At 37.6% G+C, this 23015-nt stretch overlaps 1 protein-coding gene across 1 annotated transcript in view; it reads left to right on the top strand.

Moving 5' to 3' along the window:
* Positions 1 to 9011: 9011 nt before the first annotated feature.
* The window catches only part of LOC112757200 (uncharacterized), a 40557-nt gene continuing 26553 nt past the window's right edge, over positions 9012 to 23015 (top strand). Inside the window, exons 1-2 of the mRNA XM_072220559.1 lie at positions 9012 to 9023; positions 9139 to 9816. Coding sequence (XP_072076660.1) covers positions 9012 to 9023; positions 9139 to 9816 — 690 coding nt within the window. The remainder of the gene's footprint in view (positions 9024 to 9138; positions 9817 to 23015) is intronic.

The following is a 23015-nucleotide window of genomic DNA, read 5'->3' as shown; positions in this document are numbered from 1 at the left end:
ATCTTTCAGCTGAGGTAGCTTTAAGATCTCCCTGATCTTGTCAGGGTTGGTATGAACAATCTTTCCTCTGACCACGGTCCGATATTCATAGAAAGCAGTTCCAGATAGTTTTTGCTTGTCTGTCTACCACATGTTAGCATAGAACTCCTGGACTATATTCCTTCCCACTTTCGTCTCAGGATTAGCTAGGACCTCCCAGTTCCTGATTCGAATTTGCTCCTGGATCTCCGGATATTCGTCTTCTTTCAGATCGAATCTAACTTCCGGGATCACTGATCTTAGACCCATTATTTTGTAATAATGGTCTGAATGTTCTTTAGATAAGAACTTCCCTTGATTCCAAAGTGGTTTTGGAACGCTCTCTTTCTTGCCTCTTGAAGTGGGTTATTTTCCCTTAGGAGCCATGATCTTAGTGATCACGGATAAACACACCAAACTTAGAGGTTTGCTTGTCCTCAAGCAAAAGAAAAGAAAGGAGAGGGATAGAAGGAGAGCTAGGTGCAATTGTTGATGGAGGGGGGGAGGCCGAACCCATATTTAAAGGGAGGGGGGTGGGTTCGAAAATTTAGAAAAGATATGATAAAAAAGATTGATTTGGAAAAGATAAGATAGAAGATATGATAAGAGAGGATATAGTTTAAAATTGAAAAGATATGAAAAACTTTTGAAAAAAGATAAATCTAGATTTTGAAAAAGATAATGTGGAGATTTGAAAAAGATATTGATGAGTTGAAAAGATTTTTGGAAAAGAGTTGAATTGGATTGAAAAAGAGGATTTGTGCTTATGGATTAAGATACATTTGATATTTTTAAAGTAGGATTTTTAGAAATTAAGGATTTTAGAAATCAGGGTTCTTAACATGTGTATGCAAGAAATCATGATTTGAAACATGGAAATTAAAATTAGAATGAAAAATATGAAGAAGAAACGAATTTACCTCCTTCCCATCATCCTGGCGTTTGAACGCCTAAACGCTGCCTGTTTTGGGCGTTCAACGCCCAAATGCTGCTCTCCTGGGCGTTCAACGCCCAGTTGTTGCCCTTTTCTGGCGTTGAACACCAGATAGCTATCCTTACTGGCGTTCAGCGCCCACTGGATGCCTCTTTTGGGCGCTGAACGCCCAAAACAGGCTCTTACTGGCGTTTTCTTGCCAGTGAGCTCTTTTTCTCTGTTTTGTGTGCAGATTCCTTCTGTAACCCTGTGAACTTATGCAATTGATTTTTTTACCTTGTTATTAATAAACTTTATATAAACAAATAAAAATAAAAATAGGGCAAAATGCTTAGAGGATTGATGCCCCATAGCTGGGTTGCCTCCCAGCAAGCGCTTCTTTATTGTCTTTAGCTGGACCTTGCTGAGCTTTTAATTTAGCTTCATCCTTGAGCACTCTTGCTCAACGTTGCCTTCAAGATAGTGCTTGATTCTCTGTCTATTGACAATGAACTTCTTATCAGAATCAATATCTTGAAGCTCCACATAACCATATGGTGATACACTTGTAATCACATATGGTCCCCTCCACCGGAATTTCAGTTTCCTGGGGAATAGCCTGAGTCTAGAGTTAAACAGCAGAACCTTCTGTCCTGGTTCAAAGATTCTAGATGACAGCTTTCTATCATGCCACTTTTTTTATTTCTCTTTATAAAGCTTGGCATTTTCGGAAGCAGTGAATCTGAATTCCTCTAGCTCATTTAGCTGGAGCAATCTTTTTTCTCCTGCTAATTTGGCATCAAAGTTTAGGAATCTGGTTGCCCAGTAGGCTTTATGTTCCAGTTCCACGGGTAGGTGACATGCCTTACCATACACAAGTTGGTATGGAGAGGTCCCTATAGGGGTCTTGAATGCTGTTCTGTAAGCCCACAGAGCATCATCCAAGCTCCGTGCCCAATCCTTTCTACGGGTACTTACTGTCCGTTCTAGGATTCTCTTTAATTCTCTGTTAGAGACTTCAGCATGCCCATTAGTTTGTGGATGATATGGAGTAGCTACCTTGTGGCGAATCCCATACCGAACCATGGCAGAGTAAAGCTATTTGTTGCAGAAGTGAGTGCCCCCATCACTGATCAGTACTCTAGGGACACCAAACCTGCTAAAGATATGTTTCTGGAGGAACTTCAGCACTGTTTTAGTATCATTGGTGGGTGTGGCAATGGCCTCAACCCATTTTGATACATAGTAAACTGCCACCAGAATATAAGTGTTTGAGAATGATGGTGGGAAAGGTCCCATGAAGTCAATTCCCCATACGTCAAACAACTCAATCTCCAAGATTCCTTGTTGAGGCATGGCGTAACCATGGGGCAGATTACCAGCTCTTTGGCAACTGTCACAGTTACGTACAAACTCTCGGGAATCTCTATAGAGTGTGGGCCAATAGAAGCCACATTGGAGGACCTTGGTGGCTGTTCGCTCACCCCCGAAATGGCCTCCATATTGAGATCCATGGCAATGCCATAGGATCCTCTGTGCTTCTTCTCTAGGGACACACCTACGGATTATCCCGTCTGCACATCTCTTAAAGAGATAGGGTTCATCCCACAAGTAGTACTTTGCATCAGTGATTAATTTTTTCTTTTGTTGCCTGTTGTACTCCTTGGGTATGAACCTTGCAGCTTTATAGTTTGCAATATCAGCAAACCATGGTGTTTCCTGGATGGCAAATAAATGCTCATCCGGAAAAGTCTCAGAGATCTCAAGAGAGGGGAGGGACGTCCCTTCTACTGGCTCTATCCGGGACAGATGATCAGCCACTTGGTTCTCTGTCCTTTTTCTGTCTCTTATTTCTATATCAAACTCTTGCAGAAGCAACACCCATCTGATGAGCCTGGGTTTTGAATCCTGCTTTGTGAGTAGATATTTAAGAGCAGCATGATTAGTATACACAATCACTTTTGATCCTACTAAGTATGATCTGAACTTGTCAATGGCATGAACAACTGCAAGTAATTCTTTTTCTGTGGTTGTGTAATTTTTCTGGGCATCATTTAAAACGCGACTAGCATAATAAATGACATGCAGAAGCTTGTCATGCCTCTGTCCCAATACTGCACCAATGGCGTGATCACTGGCATCACACATTAGCTCAAATGGTAATGTCCAGTCTGGTGCAGAAATAACTGGTGCTGTGACCAGCTTAGCTTTCAGCGTTTCAAACGCCTGCAGACACTCTGTGTCAAACACAAATGGCGTGTCAGCAGCTAGCAGATTGCTTAGAGGTTTTGTAATTTTTGAAAAATCCTTTATAAACCTCCTATAGAATCCTGCATGCCCCAGAAAGCTTCTGATTGCCTTAACATTGGCAGGTGGTGGTAATTTTTCAATTACCTCTATTTTTGCTTGATCCACCTCTATTCCCTTGTTTGAGATTTTATGCCCAAGGACAATCCTCTCAGTCACCATGAAGTGACATTTTTCCCAGTTTAAGACTAGGTTGGTCTCTTGGCATCTCTTCAGGACAAGTTTCAGGTGATCAAGACAGGAGCTGAATGAGTCTCCATATACTGAGAAGTCATCCATGAAGACTTCCAGAAATTTTTCCACCATATCAGAGAAAATAGAGAGCATGCATCTCTGGAAGGTTGCAGGCGCATTACACAGCCCAAATGGCATCCTTCTATAAGCAAACACTCCAGATGGACATGTGAATGCTATTTTCTCTTGATCCTGGGGATCTACTGCAATCTGGTTATAGCCTGAGTAGTCATCCAAAAAGCAGTAATAATCATGACCTGCCAGTCTTTCTAGCATCTGGTCTATGAATGGTAAAGGAAAATGATCCTTTCCGACACAGCCATGAATCTCCATAACGATTATAACGGCCGAGGTTGATTCAATGTCCTCCTGAGCCTTCTGTAGTCAATACACATGTGCCACCCTGTAACTGTTCTTGTAGGAACCAGTTCATTTTTTTCATTATGAATCACTGTCATGCCTCCCTTTTTTGGGACGACTTGGACAGGGCTCACTCAGGGGCTATCAGAAATAGGATAAATAATCCCAGCCTCTAGTAATTTGGTGACCTCTTTCTACACCACTTCCTTCATGGCTGGATTTAGCCGCCTCTGTGGTTGAACCACTGGTTTAGCATTATCTTCCAATAAGATTTTGTGCATGCATCTAGCTGGGCTTATGCCCTTAAGGTCACCTATGGACCACCCAAGAGCTGTTTTGTGTGTCTTTAGCATTTGAATAAGTGCTTCCTCTTCCTGTGGATTTAAAGCAGAGCTTATGATCACTGGAAAAGTGTCACCTTCTCCCAGAAATACATATTTCAGAGATGGTGGTAATGGTTTGAGCTCGGGTTTAGGAGGTTTTTCCTCTTCCAGAGGAAATTTCAGAGGCTCTTTCATCTCCTCTGAATCCTCCAAATCAGGCTGAACATCTTTAAAGATGTCTTCCAACTCTGATTCGAGACTCTCAGCCATGTTGATCTCTTCTACCAAAGAGTCAATAAGATCAACTTTCATGCAGTCTTTTGATGTGTCTGGATGCTGCATGGCTTTGACAGCATTCAACTTAAACTCATCATCATTGACTCTCAGGGTTATTTCCCCTTGTTGGACATCAATGAGGGTTCGTCCAGTTGCTAGGAAGGGTCTTCCTAGAATGAGAGTAGCACTCTTGTGCTCCTCCATTTCCAGCACTACAAAGTCAGTGGGAAAGGCGAATGGCCCAACTCTGACAATCATGTCTTCAATCACGCCTGATGGGTATTTAATGGAGCCATCAGTAAGTTGGAGACATATCCGGGTTGGTTTAACTTCTTTAGTTAAGCCAAGCTTTCTGATAGTGGATGCAGGTATTAGGTTGATGCTTACCCCAAAATCGCATAAAGCTGTCTTGGTGCAATTACCTTCTAATATGCATGGTATCAGAAAACTCTCAGGGTCTTTAAGCTTTTCAGGAAAGCTTTTTAGAATGACTGCACTGCATTCTTCAGTGAGGAGAACTCTTTCTGTTTCTCTCCAATCCTTTTTATGACTCAGGATCTCTTTCATGAACTTGGCATAAGAAGGTATTTGCTCAAGTGCCTCTGCAAATGGAATCTTTATTTCAAGAGTCCTGAGATAATATGCAAAGCGAGCAAATTGCTTATCCTGCTCCTCTTTCCGGAGTTTTTGAGGATAAGGTATCTTGGCTTTATATTCCTCAACCTTAGTTGCTGTAGGTTTATTGCCTACAGAAGTGGTTGAAGAAGCCTTTTTAGAGGGGTTGTCATCAGCACTTGTGTGTGTCTGATCCCTCACTGGCAATTGAGTGCCAGAGTTAGAAGCTAGAGTGACGTTAGATGCCAACTCCTTGTCTGTTCCTGGCGTCTGAATGCCAGAACTGTGCCCATTTTGGGCGTTCAACGCCAGATCCTGCCCATTTTGGGCGTTCAACGCCAGATCCTTGCTTGTTTCTGGCGCTGAACGCCAGTCCTTGCTTGTTACTGGCGTTGAACGCCAGTCTTGGGCATGGTCTGGGCGTTCAGCGCCAGCCTTCCACCAGATTGCTGGCGTTTTAACGCCAGAATTACTTTTCCCTGGGCTCTTACTGTCCTCAGGTGAATGTTGGGTGGTTTGCTCATTCCTTGGCTCTTTGCTGCTTTGAGGTGGGGTATTTAATGTTTTCCCACTTCTTAATTGAACTGCTTGGCATTCTTCTGTTATTTGTCTTGACAGCTGCTGCTTTGTTTGCTTCAATTGTTCTTCCATATTTATATTAGCCATCCTTGTCTCTTGTAGTTTATCCTTGAATTCGGCTAACTACTTTGTTAGAAAGTTCAATTGCTGATTGAATTCAGCAGCTTGTTTTACAGGGCTGAGTTCAGCAGTTACTGTTTTAACCTCTTCTTTCATGGAAGGGTCACTGCTTAGGTACAGATGCTGATTCCTGGAAACTATATCAATGAGCTCTTGAGCTTCTTCAGTTGTCTTTCTCATGTGGATAGATCCACTAGCTGAGTAATCTAGAGACATCTGAGCTCCTTCTGCAAGCCCATAATAGAATATGTCTAGCTGAACCCACTCTGAAAACATTTCAGAGGGGCATATCATTCAAGATTTTTTGTCTAATTTGGTCAACCCCGCCAATGACCTTCATGATCCTCCCTTATTGAATTTGGAAGGAGATGTTGATGTGGACTTCACACAACCTCTGATTTTCGACTTGAGTGATGATGAGGAAGGTTTAGAGGAGGTTGAGGAAAATTCTATTCACCAAGAATTTAAGATAGTTGTGCAAGAACAAACTGAGCAGGTGAAGACTTCTCCAACAAGCTTTTTAGGCCCACATCAATATACCGTCTTGGAGATGGATTGCCAACTTCAAACCTTTCTTGGAGTAGTGGATGATGAAAAGAAGAATGTTAATTGGCAAGAAAATAGAAAATTCATCAAGGAAGCCAAATCAACATTTGGAGCTCAATTTTGGTGCAAGAGTCAATTTAGTGGATTCCAGGGAGTGCACAAGCATGTCAATGGTGAGAGAGGAACTCAAGTAGGGGATCCGGGCATTAATCACAAGAATCAACACTTATGGATCCTAGTTGCTAGCTTGAAGTTTCTTAAGAGTTTGATGCAATTCATTTGGGACCCCGGAGGTCAAATCAAGAGCAAACTTGGTTGGAGATTCAAGGAGGAATGGAAACATAAGCCGCCTTAACAAGGATCTCCTCAACAAGTCTAACTTTAGGACTTTAAACCAAAGTGCTAGGTGGGAGACACCCCACCATGGTAATATCTTTCTAACTTTCTCTTTTTTAGTTTTTAATGTTTGAATAATTGGTTATTTTATTTGTTTGGTTAGTTTTATCTTGATGGTGGTTAGTTAATTTTAGTAAAATAATGTGTTTTTGGAGTTTTATAATGTTTTAGGACTTGAAAACCTGTTTTGGATATCAAGTTTGATGCATTAGAGGCAAAATTTTTGTTGCAGGAACGGAGACCTGTGCATCCGCACAGACCCGTGCGCGCACACAGTTTCCCTATTTTTCCGTCCCTGTACGTACACACTTCGGTGTGCGCACGCACACTCCCAAACACTCCCTCTGTTCGCAGCACGCGCACAGCCTGTGCGTGTGTACACTGCATCCCTTTTTCCCTGCGCGTCCGCACACCCAGCGTGTGAACGCCCACTTCATCCTTTTTGCTTAAAAAAAAACTACCTGTTCGCCCGCACCTCTATGTGCGCGCGCATACTCTTTTAGCAACCCTCTGGTCGCAGCTCACGCACTCCTTGTGCGCGTGAACACAACCCCTTCTTTCCTTTTGTGCGCCCGCACAAGTCTTTGTGCGTCCACACAGGCTGCGATACCTCTTCTGTCCGCAGCGCCTGCACGCTGATGTGCGCGCACATACCCTTCCATTTCTCTCGTTTGTGCGTCTGCACAGGTCACTTTTCAAACGTTAATTCGAAAAGAGAGAGAGTCGCGCTTCAGTTTCCTCCAAACACCCCAACCCTTTCCTTTCTTCTTCTTCTCTGAAGCGCCACCGCACCCACATTCACCCTTCTTCAAACCTTCAACCCTAACCACTCAGACCACCATCACCGGCGACAACCGTCGCCGACCCTTTTCTCTCTTCCTTCTTCTCTTTCTTCTCCATTCCCATTTCCCCCTCCCCGTTATCTTCTATCTACGCGAAGCCCCTATCTCTGCGCGACAGAATCCCTAACCTGCGCCTAGTCTCCGTCTGCGCCTCCTAGTCCGGCGGACTTCTGTGCCGCTACAACCCTCTTTCTCCATCCATTTCTTCTTCTCTTTTCTTCTGTATTACAGGTTCCATTTCCTTCTTTGTAACCTGCATTTCTACTGTTTCTGTTTCATTTCCTTTCTTTCACTACTTTTAATTTTTGTTTTAGTAACTAGGTGGCATTAGGTTAGTTAATTTCTGGTTTTCTGGATTGAATGTTGATGCTGGCTGATTATTTTTTATTTCTCTGGGTTGGATAGCTGCTACATTGAACTGTGAATGCTGTTTTTCATTTCTGCACATAACTTGCTTGATGAAATGCCGGAATGGAATTTTTAATTCAACTTCTGTGTCTGATCAGCATAGGTTTTGAATTTCCTTCCTGTCTTGCATTGTTAATTTCATACTTGTGTAATTTTCTATTGATTTTGATGTTGCCTGAGCTATAATTTTGATTATGCACTCTGTGTTATTTTTGCTGAGACATCAAACTAAAATTGAAATTTGTAGCTGTGTAGAATACCAAACTGACCTCACTTTGTTTGATGCATTTGCAAGTGCATAACATGCTAGTTTGCTGCATTATGTACTGACTGCTCATTCCTTTTGCCTAAACACCAAACTAGCCTTAGACTTGTACATTTTGAAATCTGTTTGGTGCCATTGATTGGCAGTAGTACATACATTGTTTGTTGAGTGAATTGACTGAGTGCTTATTCATATGTCTTTAACTTCGTTGATCATGTACCATAACTTGTCCCTTACAAATCTTTTTGAGCAATGCAATCTGATTTTGATCAAGTGTTGCTTTTGGAACAAGAGTATGGTTATATGATCATTTTACCACTTTTCAACATGAATAAGCATGCTTCCAATTATCAAATCGGTATTCTCTTGGTGCTGAATTTTGATTGAATCTTATACTTTGAATACACTAAGACAATAACCAAGTTTGAACCAATTCACTTGCATTGTTACACCTAAGTCATATGCAGGCTTTAAGTGTTGTCCATTCCTTCATTTGTCACTTAGGTTGCTTGATTTTGCGAAAATGCATTTTCTTTTGAGCGTTCAACCGGTTTTTTACATGTTTCCCCTTAATTGAGTGTTATTTACCTTATTAGCTCTTATTTGAATTGTTTGATTATATCCTTCTTCTTTCTGTGATTCTTATCTGTCTCTCCTGCGTTGTACTCTGTTTTTGTCTTTTTTAGGATGGCTCAAAACGGGAAGAAGAAAGCCAATCCTTTGGCTTGTCCTCCTCCTGTGCCTCCGAGTAACCAACCAGACACATTCATTAATGCTGAAGCCCAAGAATAGTACAAGAAACTGGAAAAATGAGCCTTTCAGTATGAGAGAAAGTTGAACCTGCCCGAGAAATATGCGGATCAGATTTTTAATAGATTAAATTTTTACCATTGAAAATTCGTAGAATTCAATCCGGTGGAAGTCAATGACCACTAGGTCAAGGAATTCTACAGAAATTTCCTAAAGAGGGATACCCCAACTGTTTTTCTGAGAGGTGTCACCCTAGACACCTCTGATACTGCTTTAGAGGCCCTCTTAGATATTCCGCATATTCCTCCGGCTAGGGATGCTTACACTCAAATAGTGAAGGACGTGACAACGGGCAAGCTTTCTCTGGATGTGGTTCTGAAAAAGATTGGTCTGCCTGAGGGTGGATGGGAGTACAGCAAAGGGGATAAGGCATTTTCATTGGGCATTGCGTGCACAGACCAAAATCCTGAGGCAAGGATCTGGCAGCAGATCATTGCTGAGTACATTCTACCGAGCACGCATGCCAATCATATCCGTGTCCGTGTGGCGGTTTTGCTTTGGGCCATTCTGGAGGAGAAGAGGATCTCTATTCTTCCCCTTATCAGAGAGTCGATGTGGAAGGTGAACCAACAACAGAAATACAACATTCCCTTCCCATCGATGATCACCAAATTAGCTGCTTTATCTGGAGTAGAGAGACGCCCAACAAACCGGACGTCTGTCTTCATCAGCAAGCAGCCATTCTTGCCATACGGCGACTATGACGAACCACCACAGAAGAAGAGGAAGACGACTGAGCCATCATCAGCAGCAGAGCCCTCAGCACCTCCTTCAGCTCCTGCACTGATTTATATTTCAAGAATTGTTTTCGTTCTTTATCTTAGGAATTTGGGTGGAACGAAAGTATGACCCTCTTTCTAATTGAGTTCTTGTATAACTTGGAAAAGCTCTTTACTTGAACAACAGCTTGAAAACAATTTTTCCTAAATTTCTAATTATCTGGACTTAACGGGATACGTGACATATAATCTTCTTATATTTGGGTAATTAGGATTTTTGTGGCATATAAACTAGAATTGAACTTCGCCCTCTAATTGGAATTAATTGACCAAGAAATTGGCGGTTGATGAATTTTAGAGGAGACTAGAAAGGTCTAAGGAATTAGGGTCTAGTCACATATAGTTTGCCATGAATTAAATCTTGAATGATTAAAATACTTAGTAAGAAAAGTCAAGCCGGAAAATAGATAACTCTGAAGCCTTAACTGTTTCTCCATACATATTTCACAACCTGTTTACTGCTGGCTTTATTAATTTTTTGAATTATTGTTTAATGCTTTTGAATACCAAAACACTCTTTTATGTTTGTCTAACTAAGTAAATTAATCAACCATTGTTGCTTAGTCCATCAATCCTCGTGGGATCGACCCTCACTCACCTGAGGTATTACTTGGTACGACCCGGTGCACTTGCCGGTTAGTTTGTGGGTTATAAATTCTGCACTAAGTTTTTGGCGGCGTTGCCGGGGATTGATTGTGATTAACAACTATTAGTTGTTTGATTGCTTAGATTAGGCGTTTTAATTTTAATTTTATTAAAATTTTGCTTTAGTATTTTCGAAAAAAATAAAATAAAATAAAATAAAATAAAATAAAATTAATAAATAGCACTAATATTTTCCCTTAATTTCTGAAATTAAGTTTGGTGTCACCTAGTTAATTTCATTTTAATTTTCTTGCTTATTTTCCCTGTTAACTTTCGAAATTTTTTTGTTTTATTTATTTAGTATTTCTATTTTATTATTTTACATAGGTTACCTCACTGGGAGTTCTCTGCACTCTGACGTAGAGAATCCCATCTTTTCTTGTCTTCTGTTTGTTTATGCGCAGGAACAGAGACAAGGAACATCTCTTAGACTTTGATCCTGAACCTGAAAGAACTTTCAGGCGACGTTTGCAACAAGCAAGACTTTACAAGGCTGCAAAATCCACTATAGATCCTAATAATGCTGTTGACATTAGGATTTTTGCCAGTAAAGAATTTTATAAAAACAGTCGCGTTGTAGATATAGTCTCTAAACCAACAGAAATCCCTTCGTACAAACGTTTTGGTTGTCACAAGTAACAAACCCCTAAATAAATTGATAACCGAAGTATTCAAACCTCGGGTCGTCTTCTCAAGAAACTGCAGGGAAGTATGTTCTTATTATTGGTTATGGAGATTGTAAATTTGGGTTTTGAGAATGAGGAGCGAATGGTTTAATTAGCAAATAAAGTAAATGAAGAACACGCAATTTAAATGGCAAGTAAAATAAATAAATGACTGTAAATAAACTTTTGGCAAGGTATGAGAAATTGGAGGTCCTATCCTAGTTATCCTTATCAATGATGATGAGAATTGAATCTTAATTCCACTTTGTTAACCTTTACTAAGATAAAGGAAGGTCAAGGGATTAATTGGTTTGATCTTCGGATCCTATTTATTTCCTAAGAAAAGATTGGGATTATTGAAGTTCAATTTAATTAACAAAGATAACAATTATCAATCATATTTGAGTTTGATAACTCCTGACTTATTGATTTCTTAACCAAGACCAAAAGGAGAAAAGTAAATCTACTGGAATAAAAATGTCTTCAGATGGGAATAATAATAATGTAAATAAAAGAAAGCAATAATAAACTGAAATACCTCAAATAACATTAATTCAAAAAGAGTAATCTATAACATGGAAGAATTCATAAATTAAATTGCAAAAGTAAATAAAAGGGAATATTGAACCTGATAAAGAGATAATCCTGAAAGCGAATAAGATCCTAATTCTAAATCCTAATCCTAAAGAGAGAGGAGAGAATCTCCCTCACAAAACTAAATCTAAATCATGAAAACTAACTAAAGTGGAGACTCTCCTTGAATGGATGCATTCCCCCACTTCATAACCTCTGGTCTATGCCTTCTGGACTTGGATTTGGGCCAAAAAGGGCTTCAGAATTTGCTATGAGCGTTTTCTGCAATTTCTGGTACGTGGCCTCCGTCACGCGTCCGCGTGGGTCACGCGTCCGCGTGGGTCACGCGGTCGCATCATTCGGAGTTTTCCTTGTCACGCAGTCGTGTCAGTCATGCGGTCGCATCATATATGTTCTGCTTAAGGCGCACAGTCGCGTCAGTCATGCGGTCGCGTCATATATGTTCTGCTTAAGACACGTGGTCGCGTCAGTCATGCGGCCGTGTCAATGCCTTTTCGTGCTGGCATGGGCCGCGTCGCCCATGCGATCGCGTGGCTGCCAGTTTCTTCAAAAACTCTGTTTTGTGCTTTCCTTCCATTTTTGTATGTTTCCTTTCCATCCTTTAAGTCATTCCTGCATTAGAAGATCTGAAACTACTCAACACACTAATCACGGCATCGAATGGAAATAAAGGTAATTAAAATAATTAGTTTTAAAGCATAGGAAACATGTTTTTCACATATATCACATAATAAGGAAGGGAAAGTAAAACCATGCAATTAATATGAATAAGTGGGTGAAGGATTGAATAAATCACTCAGATTAAGCACAAAATATATCATAAAATATGGGTTTATCAGCTGTTAATGCCAATGTGGCAAATCCGAATGGGAATGAGCAACAAAGGAGAGTGCTTGGCTCTTACTCTGCTCCTACTGTAGATCTTTATGGAAAAAGCATTGTGGTGCCTCCTATAGCTGCGAACAACTTTGAATTGAAGCCACAATTTTTCACCCTGGTGCAACAAAACTTCCAGTATCATGGTCTTTGATGAGCGGATAATTTATACACTTTTTGGCATTGTTTTTACATAGTTTTTAGTATGTTTTATTTACTTTTTATTATATTTTTATTAGTTTTTATTCAAAAATCACATTTCTGGACTTTACTATGAGTTTGTGTGTTTTTTTCTCTGATTTCAGGTATTTTCTGGCTGAAATTGAGGGACCTGAGCAAAAATCTGATTCAGAGGCTGAAAAAGGACTACAGATGCTGTTGGATTCTAACCTCCCTGCACTCGAAGTGGATTTTCTCGAGCTACAAAAGTCCAATTGGTGCACTCTCAATTGCGTTGGAAGGTAGACATTCTGGGCTTTCCAGCAATATATAATAGTGTATACTTTTCCTGAGATTTGATGGCCCAAACTGGCGTTCATGGTCAGCCTAAAACATCTTGGCGTAAAACGCCCAAACTGGCACCAGAATTGGTGTTAAACGCCCAAACTGGCACCAAAGCTGGCGTTTAACTCCAAGAACAGCCTAATCACGAAAAATCTTCAATGCTCAGCCCAAGCACACACCAAGTGGGCCCCAGAAGTGGATTTCTGCACTATTTGCACTTAGTTATTCATTTTCTGTAACCCTAGGTTACTAGTTTAATATAAAAACTACTTTTGGAGATTTATTTTACAGTTTTTATCTCTGGACATTTAGTCCTTAGACCTTTGGCATGCAGGCTGGCCTCACGGCCATGCCTAGACCTTTTTCACTTATGTATTTCCTACGGTGGAGTTTCTACACCCCAGAGATTAAGGTGTGGAGCTCTGCTGTTCTTCATGAATTAATACAAGTACTATTGTTTTTCTATTCAATTTACGCCTACTTCTTCTCCAAGATATACTCTCATACTTAATTCAGTTAAGTCAGAATGAAGGGGTGACCCGTGACAATCACCCAATCTTTGTTACTCGCTTAGCCATGGTCGCGTGCCTGACAACCACAAAGCGATCTACATGATGTTCAACGTAGTCATTGGACGACAGTTGGAGTATACTCTCTTGGATATCTAATACACGGACCGAATCCGTGAGATTAGTATCTTCGTGGTATAGGCTAAAACAATTGGCAGCATTCCTAGGATCCGAAAAGTTTAAACCTTGTCTGTGGTATTCCGGGTAGGATCTGGGAAGGAATGATTGTGACGAGCTTCAAACCTGCAAATGTTGGGCGCAGTGACAGTGTGAAAAAGGATAATGGTCCTATTCCGATGCTAGCGGGAATCGACAGATGATTAGCCGTGTGGTGACAGCACATATGGATTTGTTTTCATCTGAGAGGATCATACAGCTTACCATGGAAGGAGGTAACACATGGTTGGAAGAAGGCAATAGGAAAGCAGAGGTTCTGAAGTAACAAAGCATCTCCAGATGCTTATCTGAAATTCCCACCAATGAATTACATAAGTAACTTTATCTTATTTTATATTTTAATTATCAAAACCCCATAACCATTTGAATCTGCCTAACTGAGATTTACAAGGATGACCATAGCTTGCTTCAAGCCGACAATCTCCGTGGGATCGACCCTTACTCACGTAAGGTTTATTACTTGGATGACCCAGTGCACTTGCTGGTTAGTTACGCAGAGTTGTAAAGAAGTGTTGAGATCACGTTACGCGCACCAAGTTTTTAGCGCCATTTAAATAATAACAACAATTCGGGTACCAAGTTTTTGGCGCCGTTGCCGGGGATTGTTCGAGTTTGGACAACTAACGGTTCATCTTGTTGCTCAGAATTTTATTTTGTTCTTCAGAATTTTTAAGAATGAATTCTAGAGTTTCATCATGATCTATTGATGCCTGGTTGGCTTCAAGCCATGTCTAATTTTTTTGGACCGAGGCTTCCACTTATCATTGCAGGAGCCTTTGGATTCCCATCTAATTGGCTGTTGTATGTCTGATTTGTATGCTGAAACTTGGCTGGCCATTTGGCCATGTCTAATCGTTTGGACCGGAGCTTTCACATGAAGCTTGGCTGGCTATTAAGCCATGTCTAAATTATTGGACCGAAGCTTTAGACTAACATTGCATGATTCTTGGAATTCCTATTAAAAATTTTGAATTTATTTATTTTCTCTTTTTTTCAAATAATTTTCAAAAAATATAAAAAATTAATAAAATCATAAAAACCAAAAATATTTTGTGTTTCTTGTTTGAGTCTAGTGTCAAATTTTAAGTTTGGTGCAATTGCATGTTTTTAATTTATTTTAAAAATTTTCGAAAATTCATGCATTATGTTCTTCATGATCTTCAAGTTGTTCTTGATGATTTCCCTTGTTTGATCTTTGCATCTTTTTGTTTTGTGTCTTTTCTTGTTTTTCATATGCATTTTCGAATTCATAGTGTCTAAATATTAAAAATTTTTAATTATGGTGTCTTGCATGTTTTTCTTTTCTTAAAAATTTTCAAAAACATGTTCTTGATGTTCATCTTGACATTCAAAGTGTTCTTGGTGTTCATCTTGACATTCAAAGTGTTCTTGCATGCATTATTAGTTTTGATTTTAAATTTTTATGTTTTGTGTCATTTTTATGTTTTTCTCTCTCCTCATTAAAACTCAAAAATAAAAAAATATCTTTCCCTTATTTTGCTCATAATTTTCGAAATTTTAGATTGATTTAGTCATAAAGTTTTAAAATTTAGTTGTTTCTTGGTAGTCAAGTTAAAATTTTAATTTAAAAATTCTATCTTTTTCAAATCTTTTTCAAAAATCAAATCTTTTTAATTTTTTTCTTAATATTTTCGAAAATTTTAAAATTGATTTTCAAAATCTTTTTCTCATTTATTACTAACAATTAATGTTTTGATTCAAAAAAATTTCAAGTTGTTACTTGCCTATTAAGAAATAATCAATCATTAAATTCTAGAATCATATCTTTTAGTTTCTTGTTAGTCAAGTAATCAACTTTAATTTCAAAAATCAAATCCTTTTAATTTCCAATTCAAATCTTTTTCAAAATAAATTGCAATCATATCTTTTTCAAAATCAATTTCAAAATCTTTTTCTAACTTCTTATCTTTTTAAAATTGATTTTCAAATCTTTTTCAATTAACTACTTGACTTTTTGTTTGATTTTAAAAATTTTCTATTTCAATCATATCTTTTTCAAAACCACCTAACTACTTTTCTCTCTCCAATTTTCAAAAATCACTAACCACTTTTTCACAAATCTTTTTAAATTAATTAATTTATTTAGTCTTCAAATTTTATTTTATTTTATTTCTTCTCTTAAATTTCGAATACTAACCAATAATTAAAATAAAAACAAAAATATTTTTCTTTTATTTTAATTTAAAATTCGAATTCTTCTCTCTCTCATCTCTTTCTATTTATTTATTTATTTACTAACACTTCTCTTCTTCTTATAATTTGAACCCTCTCTCCCTCTCTGTGTTCGAATTCTTCATCTTCTCTCTTCTTCATTCTACTCTTCTATTCTTCTACTCACATAAAAGAATCTCTATACTATGACATAGAGGATTTCTATTCTTTTCTGTTCTCTTCTTTTTCATATGAGCAGGAGCAAGGATAAGAACATTCTTGTTGAAGTTGATCCGGAACCTGAAAGGACTCTAAAGAGGAAGCTAAGAGAAGCTAAGGCACAACACTCTGGAGAGGACCTGACAGAATTTTTCAAAAAAGAAGAAGAGATGGCCAAATCCAACAACAATGGTAGAGATGTGATGACATGTCATCATGTCATGTTTTTCTATGCTTTTTCATACAAGAAATTGATAATTAGTGCTTAAATATTGCATTCTTTTATGCTCAAATGGTATATTTCCTTGATCTTTTAATTTTATAAATTTGGTAGGAAATAAGAAGAAAAAGAAGCACAAAATAAGCTAAAAAGGAGTAAAAAAGAGCTTTGGGGCACACTTTGAAGTTGGAGCACACTTTGGAGCCTTAGGCCACGCTTTTAAAAGCGTGGCCCATGACCAAATCAAGGAAGTATGAACGATCAGCACACAAAGCTCAGTTCACTAAGTGAACTTAGCTTTGCCGTACAAGAAAAATGTGCTTGGAGGCAAGAAATTTCGCTAAGTTAAAATCTGGGCGTTTACAACATGACCATGCCTCCTTCAAAGAGCAATAACTTGAGCTACAGACGTCCAATTGATGTGCTTCTAGTTGCGTTGAAAAGCTGATATTCACAGCTTTCCAATGATATATCATAGTCCATATTTGGCACGAAATTGAGGCACAAGTGAAATGCATCTTTAAGGGCCAAAAATAAGCAAAAAAATCAGCCAATGCTTCCACCAAGGCTCGAAGGGGGAGACACAAGGAAAACAAGGAAAGCAAGAAAAGAGTGCTCAATTCACTTTTCCAACTTAGCTTTTTCGGGCTCCTCCCCAAAGAAAATCAAAGTGTAACATTTGAAAAAGGCCTCCACCAAAGTTCGAACCCAAGACCCCACACTCAAGCAAGGCGCTACACAAGGGGAGCTCAGTTGGTTTTCCCAACTGAGCACCATCTTCCCCCCACTCTCCACACTTTGGCACGCTAGGAAGCACACCAAGGAGGCTGGGACGCACAAGTTGACATGGACAGCAACATTGGGGTGCTCAGTTTGGTTTTCCAACTGAGCCGTCCCTGGGAGGTGCAATATTGGGCCAAAATTCAACCAAAATTCTAATTAAATTCAATTCTTCACCAAATTGAATCAAGGCCAACAAACCCATCTCTCTTCAAATCCAAAGCAAACAAAGCCCACATTATCACTCAAAGGCACAAGAACAAGCTAGAATTAGGATTTTCATTTAATTTATTTTTCATTTCAATTTCATTTTATTTTGTAAAAAGCCTATATAAAGGCATCACTCTCATTTTCAAAAGGGGAGCTCGATTAGAAAGGAGGCTAGCTCCAATAGGGAGTTGTGCACTCTTTAGTTTTCATTTTGCTTTCTCTCTTAGTTTTTTTTTTCTGTTTTGAAATTTTGGATTGAGATTGGAAGGAATTCTGTTTTCATTCTCCATCTGCAACTTCTCTTGTTCTTCTTCTGCAATTTACTCTTCCATTTTCATTTTGCAATTGTTCTTGTTGGATCAAGGAAGGATTTGAGATCTAGACTTGTTTTCTAGTCTCTTCCACTCCTGAGATCTTGAACCACTTTTAAATTGCTGCAAATTAAGCACTGCTTTTCTGTTTTGAATTCTTCAAGCAATTTCCCTTTTCTGTTTAGATCTGTTGCATGATTTTGCACCTTTTACTTCTCTGTTTGATTGCTATTTACACTTTCCTGTTAAATTTTAATTTCCAGCACCCACTCCCATTTATATTTCATGCAATTTATATTTCTTGTCATTTAAGATTCTTGCAATTTACATTTCTTGCTCTTTAAGTTTCTGTCCAATTTACTTTCTGCACTTTAATTCCTCTTGTCATTTACTTTTTGTTGTTTCAACTGTCACTCAAATCACTCAATGTTAGCTTGACTAAACTAATCACCCACTAAATTTGCTTGATCCATCAATCCCTGTGGGATCGACCTCACTCTAAGTGAGTTTTACTACTTGATACGACCCGGTACACTTGCCGGTGAGTTTTTGGTGTTTTGGAAATTCATTTTTCCACAAAAATACCATCAAGATGCAAGGAAGATGCTTGGTGACTTTATTGCACCCTCTTCCGACTTCTGTGTTAGGAGCATCTCAATTTCTGCAATTGGAGCAAACAACTTTGAACTTAAGCCTTAATTAGTTTCTCTAATGCAGCAGAATTGCAAGTTTCATGGACTTCCATTGGAAGATCCTCATCAGTTCTTAGCTGAATTCTTGCAAATCTGTGACACTGTTAAGGCCAATAGGGTTAATCCCGAGGTCTACAGACTTATGCTTTTTCCCTTTGCTCTAAGACACAGAGCTAGGACATGGTTGGACTCGCAACCTAAAGATAGCCTGAACTCTTGGGAAAAGTTGGTCAATGCTTTCTTGGCCAAATTCTTTCCACCTCAAAAGTTGAGTAAGCTTAGAGTGGAAGTCCAAACCTTCAGACAGAAGGAAGGTGAATCCCTCTATGAAGCTTGGAAAAGATACAAGCAATTGATCAGAAGGTGTCCTTCTGACATGTTTTCAGAATGGAGCATCATATGTATATTCTATGATAGTTTGTCTGAATTGTCCAAGATGTCATTGGATCACTCTGCTGGAGGATCTCTTCATCTGAAGAAGACGCCTGCAGAAGTCCAGGAACTCATTGAAATGGTTGCAAATAACCAGTCCATGTACACTTCTGAAAGAAATCCTGTGAATAATGGGACAACTCAAAAGAAAGGAGTTCTAGAGATTGATACTCTGAATAAACTTGTTTGCCAATTTTTACAAATCAAACTAATAGGTTGAGTCTGCTATTAATAGATGGATAGAGCCTCTGTGGTGGGTGATGCCATTGAATATAGCAATGGAATATATCGTATTGGTCTAACGGTTGTGTTGCGAGGAATGTTAAATCTGATTGTGTCAATGGAAGTAGCAGTGATGGGTTCTTGAAATATACAAGTGTTTGGAGAATTGTTCTTGTACTTCTTATTCGAACTTGTATGTTCTTGATGGAGGGAGTGGCTGTTTGGAGAATTAGTGCAGCCCTTTACGTGGGATGCTTATGCCCTTCTCTATACTATGCCTTCTTTTCTTTGTTAAATATTTTTATTTATGTGTATTGCTATTGCAGCACAAGGCATAATCACTGTATTGCAGTAGTTCGTATAGCAATTCCTTTATCCATAGAGCATTAAGCCTAAAATATAATAATACTGATAATGGATTATTGGGGACAAAAGTAAAAGAAAAGTTATTATTAATTACTTGGCAGCATTACAGTGAGGGTAGCACTTGCTTGATCTTCATTCCATTCATAAAATGGTTCAAAATCTTGATAAACACGGTTAGGTGCTGCTGATGATTGTTCCATCTTTTATTTTTTTATGATAATTTTTGCTATTAGATTGTTATGTAGTTATGTTATTATTATCTCTTATGTTGGAGAATGAAATGAAAGCTCTAAGAGTTGTTGCTTATATACACTTGAATAAATGGATATAATGCAGATTCCTCTGATCCATTTTTTTTAATAATTATTATTACTTTCTTTTCGTAGAATCCTTGACTTTTTGTATTGGCGATGCTAAAACCTCTTAAATAAAATTGGTTAGCTTGTTTTCTTAGGTAAAAGAAACATTTGTCGTATATTATTTTTTATTTGTGCACAGTTTCACCTGATTTCAGTCTTGGAATATCTTATATATAAATAAATACTGATGAATCAATTTAGGTTCTGATTCTTTTTAGTTATTTTTAATATTGAATTGTTATTACTAATTTTTTTTGGTATTTTTTTTTGGCAGATTATTGATAACTTGGAACAAAGATTTTACAAGAATTTACGTAATGAAACTTGGCTTCAGTAAACGTTGTCTTATGTATATATAAAAATTGTTATAATTGTATATTTATAGTTAAAAAATTATGTTATATTTGATACTTTGTATTTGAATTATTATTTTTTATTTTCAATACTAAAAAATCATATATTATGTTTAATACTTTGTTTATGAGTTATATAATATTTTGTTTATGAATTATGATTTTTTGTTATTGTGAAATTTTAATAAAAAAATTATTTGTTTAACGCGATAAAAATAACTGTAAAAATTGATTTTTAAATGATAAAAATTATCACTTTTATCCGGTAAAAAGGGCAGTTTGTAGCTGCCATTTTAAACAGCATAAAATGTCATTTTAATTCGGTAAAAATGACGGTTTTAAATGCCATTTTAACCAATAAAAATGCCTTGTCAAAGTAAAAATGGCGGTTCAAAATGCCATTTTAACCTAGTAAAAAACGGAGGTTTCAAACGCTATTTTAACCAACCAAAAATGTAACTCTAAGGTAAAAATAGCGGCTCATAAATGCCATTTTAACCAACAAAAACCGCCATTTTAACCAACAAAAAAATGCCATTTTATCTGGAAATAACGGCGGTTTGAACCGCCGTTTTAACCCAACTCAAAAACCGCCATTTTAACCAGGTAATTGTGGCGGTTTTTCGAAAACCACCGCAATAACCAAATGGCGCTTCAAATTATGGCGGTTTTTCTTGAGCGCCGTTCAAGGTAATAATGGCGGTTCAAACCGCCGTAATAACCCTAAAAAATCGCCATAATTACCAAGTTTTTTTGTAGTGTAGGAGCTCTGTCTATTGTATGGATTGATACTATTATTTTTCTATTTTAATTCATGCACTGATTTATATTTCAAGAATTGTTTTCGTTCTTTATCTTATGAATTTGGGTGGAACGGAAGTATGACCCTCTTTCTAATTGAGTTCTTGTATAACTTGGAAAAGCTCTTTACTTGAACAACAGCTTGAAAATAATTTCTCCTAAATTTCTAATTATCTGGACTTAACGGGATACGTGACATATAATCCTCTTATATTTGGGTAATTAGGATTTTTGTGGCATATAAACTAGAATTGAACTTCGCCCTCTAATTGGAATTAATTGACCAAGGAATTGGCCGTTGATGAATTTTAGAGGAGACTAGAAAGGTCTAAGAAATTAGGGTCTAGTCACATATAGTTTGCCATGAATTAAATCTTGAATGATTAAAATACTTAGTAAGAAAAGTCAAGCCGGAAAATAGATAACTCTAAAGCCTTAACTGTTTCTCCATACATATTTCACAACCTGTTTACTGCTGGCTTTATTAAATTTCTGAATTATTGTTTAATGCTTTTGAATACCAAAACACTCTTTTCTGTTTGTCTAACTAAGTAAAGTAATCAACCATTGTTGCTTAGTCCATCAATCCTCGTGGGATCGACCCTCACTCACCTAAGGTATTACTTGGTACGACCCGGTGCACTTGCCGGTTAGTTTGTGGGTTATAAATTCTGCACCAGTCATCACCACCCACCACCATCTGATGGTGGAGCTTCTCATGGTTGAACCCCCTCCCCCACCCCCCCCCCCATTTGATTCCTTCGAGCACGGAGGACCGTGCATGATTTAAGTGTGGGGGAGGATCTTCTATCTTTGGGTGTAAACATTCTCTCCTAAACACTTGTCATTTAGTTTATTTTAAGTTTTTATTATGCTTTTTGTAGATATCTTTGGTATTTTGTCTTATGCACTACTGTTTAGTACTTTTGATATATATATATATATATATATATATATATATATATATATATTAGTTGTTTCTAGTTATCTTTAGTGTTGCACTTTTGTTTTGGTATATATATACATATTGCATCCTTATTTCTCTTGATATATAGTATAGCAATGGATTGTGATTGGGTGATGTGAATAGTATAGCACCTAGTTCATTTTTATCCTAATTTGTTCATGTTACTTTTTGCTTGTTGAAAATTAGGAAAAGAACTAGGAAATTTTGAAAAATTGCATCCATCACAACAAACATATATATAGGAAATAAGTTTTGGCGAAGAACAACAAAAAAATTTTCAAGAATTTTGTTTCAAGGGCATCCTGTTGAATTGATTGAAAAAATTATTTTCAAACTTGCTTGAATGATTTAATTTTGGAACATAGAAGAGTAAAAAACAAATACCTTGTGAATTTTTGAGCTTATATTGAGTGGTTACAATTTTAACCACTAATTTTGTTCATTGATAGTTATATCTCTTCTATGATTGTAATCTCGGTTTTGCTTGATTTTTTATTTCCAATGATTGATGTTTTGAATTGCATTGAGCATGATTGAGGCCATCTTTAATAAAAGCTTACTTTACCCATATAGCCTACCCCTTGTATCTACCCTTGTTAACCCCTTTTGAGCTTTTTAATCCCCTTTGTTCTAATTGTTGACACATCACAACCTTAAGCGAAAAACCATGATTTACCTTGTATTGTATCCTTGATTAGTTGAGGTTGAGGAGTGCATTTCATTTATATGTGGGGGGATTTTGGGAAACATTGGTAGTGAATAAAAATATTTAATTTGGGTATTTCATTGAAAATTTGGAAAATAGGAACAATCATGTATGAACTACTAAAATCATATGCATTTTATTTTAAAAAAAAAGGGAATGAAAGTTAACCCAAGTGAAGGGAAATGAATATAAAATGCATATGTAATTTGAATGATAAATCATACATGGGTGTTTGTGAAAAAAAGAAAAGGAAAAAAAAAAGAAATGATGAAAGGTTAGGATTGCATTTTATTTTGATTTGGTCGATATAGGTTGAGTTGGATACTTAAACTAATCAAGGATTCAATCATTTTAGTCCACTTAGCCATATTTATCCCACCTTTA

This window comes from Arachis hypogaea, chromosome 16 (genome assembly GCF_003086295.3).
Source record: "Arachis hypogaea cultivar Tifrunner chromosome 16, arahy.Tifrunner.gnm2.J5K5, whole genome shotgun sequence".
Classification (NCBI taxonomy): Eukaryota; Viridiplantae; Streptophyta; class Magnoliopsida; order Fabales; family Fabaceae; genus Arachis; species Arachis hypogaea.
The sequence above is the reverse complement of the archived record's forward strand: the minus strand, read 5'-3'. Positions and strand labels throughout refer to the sequence as shown.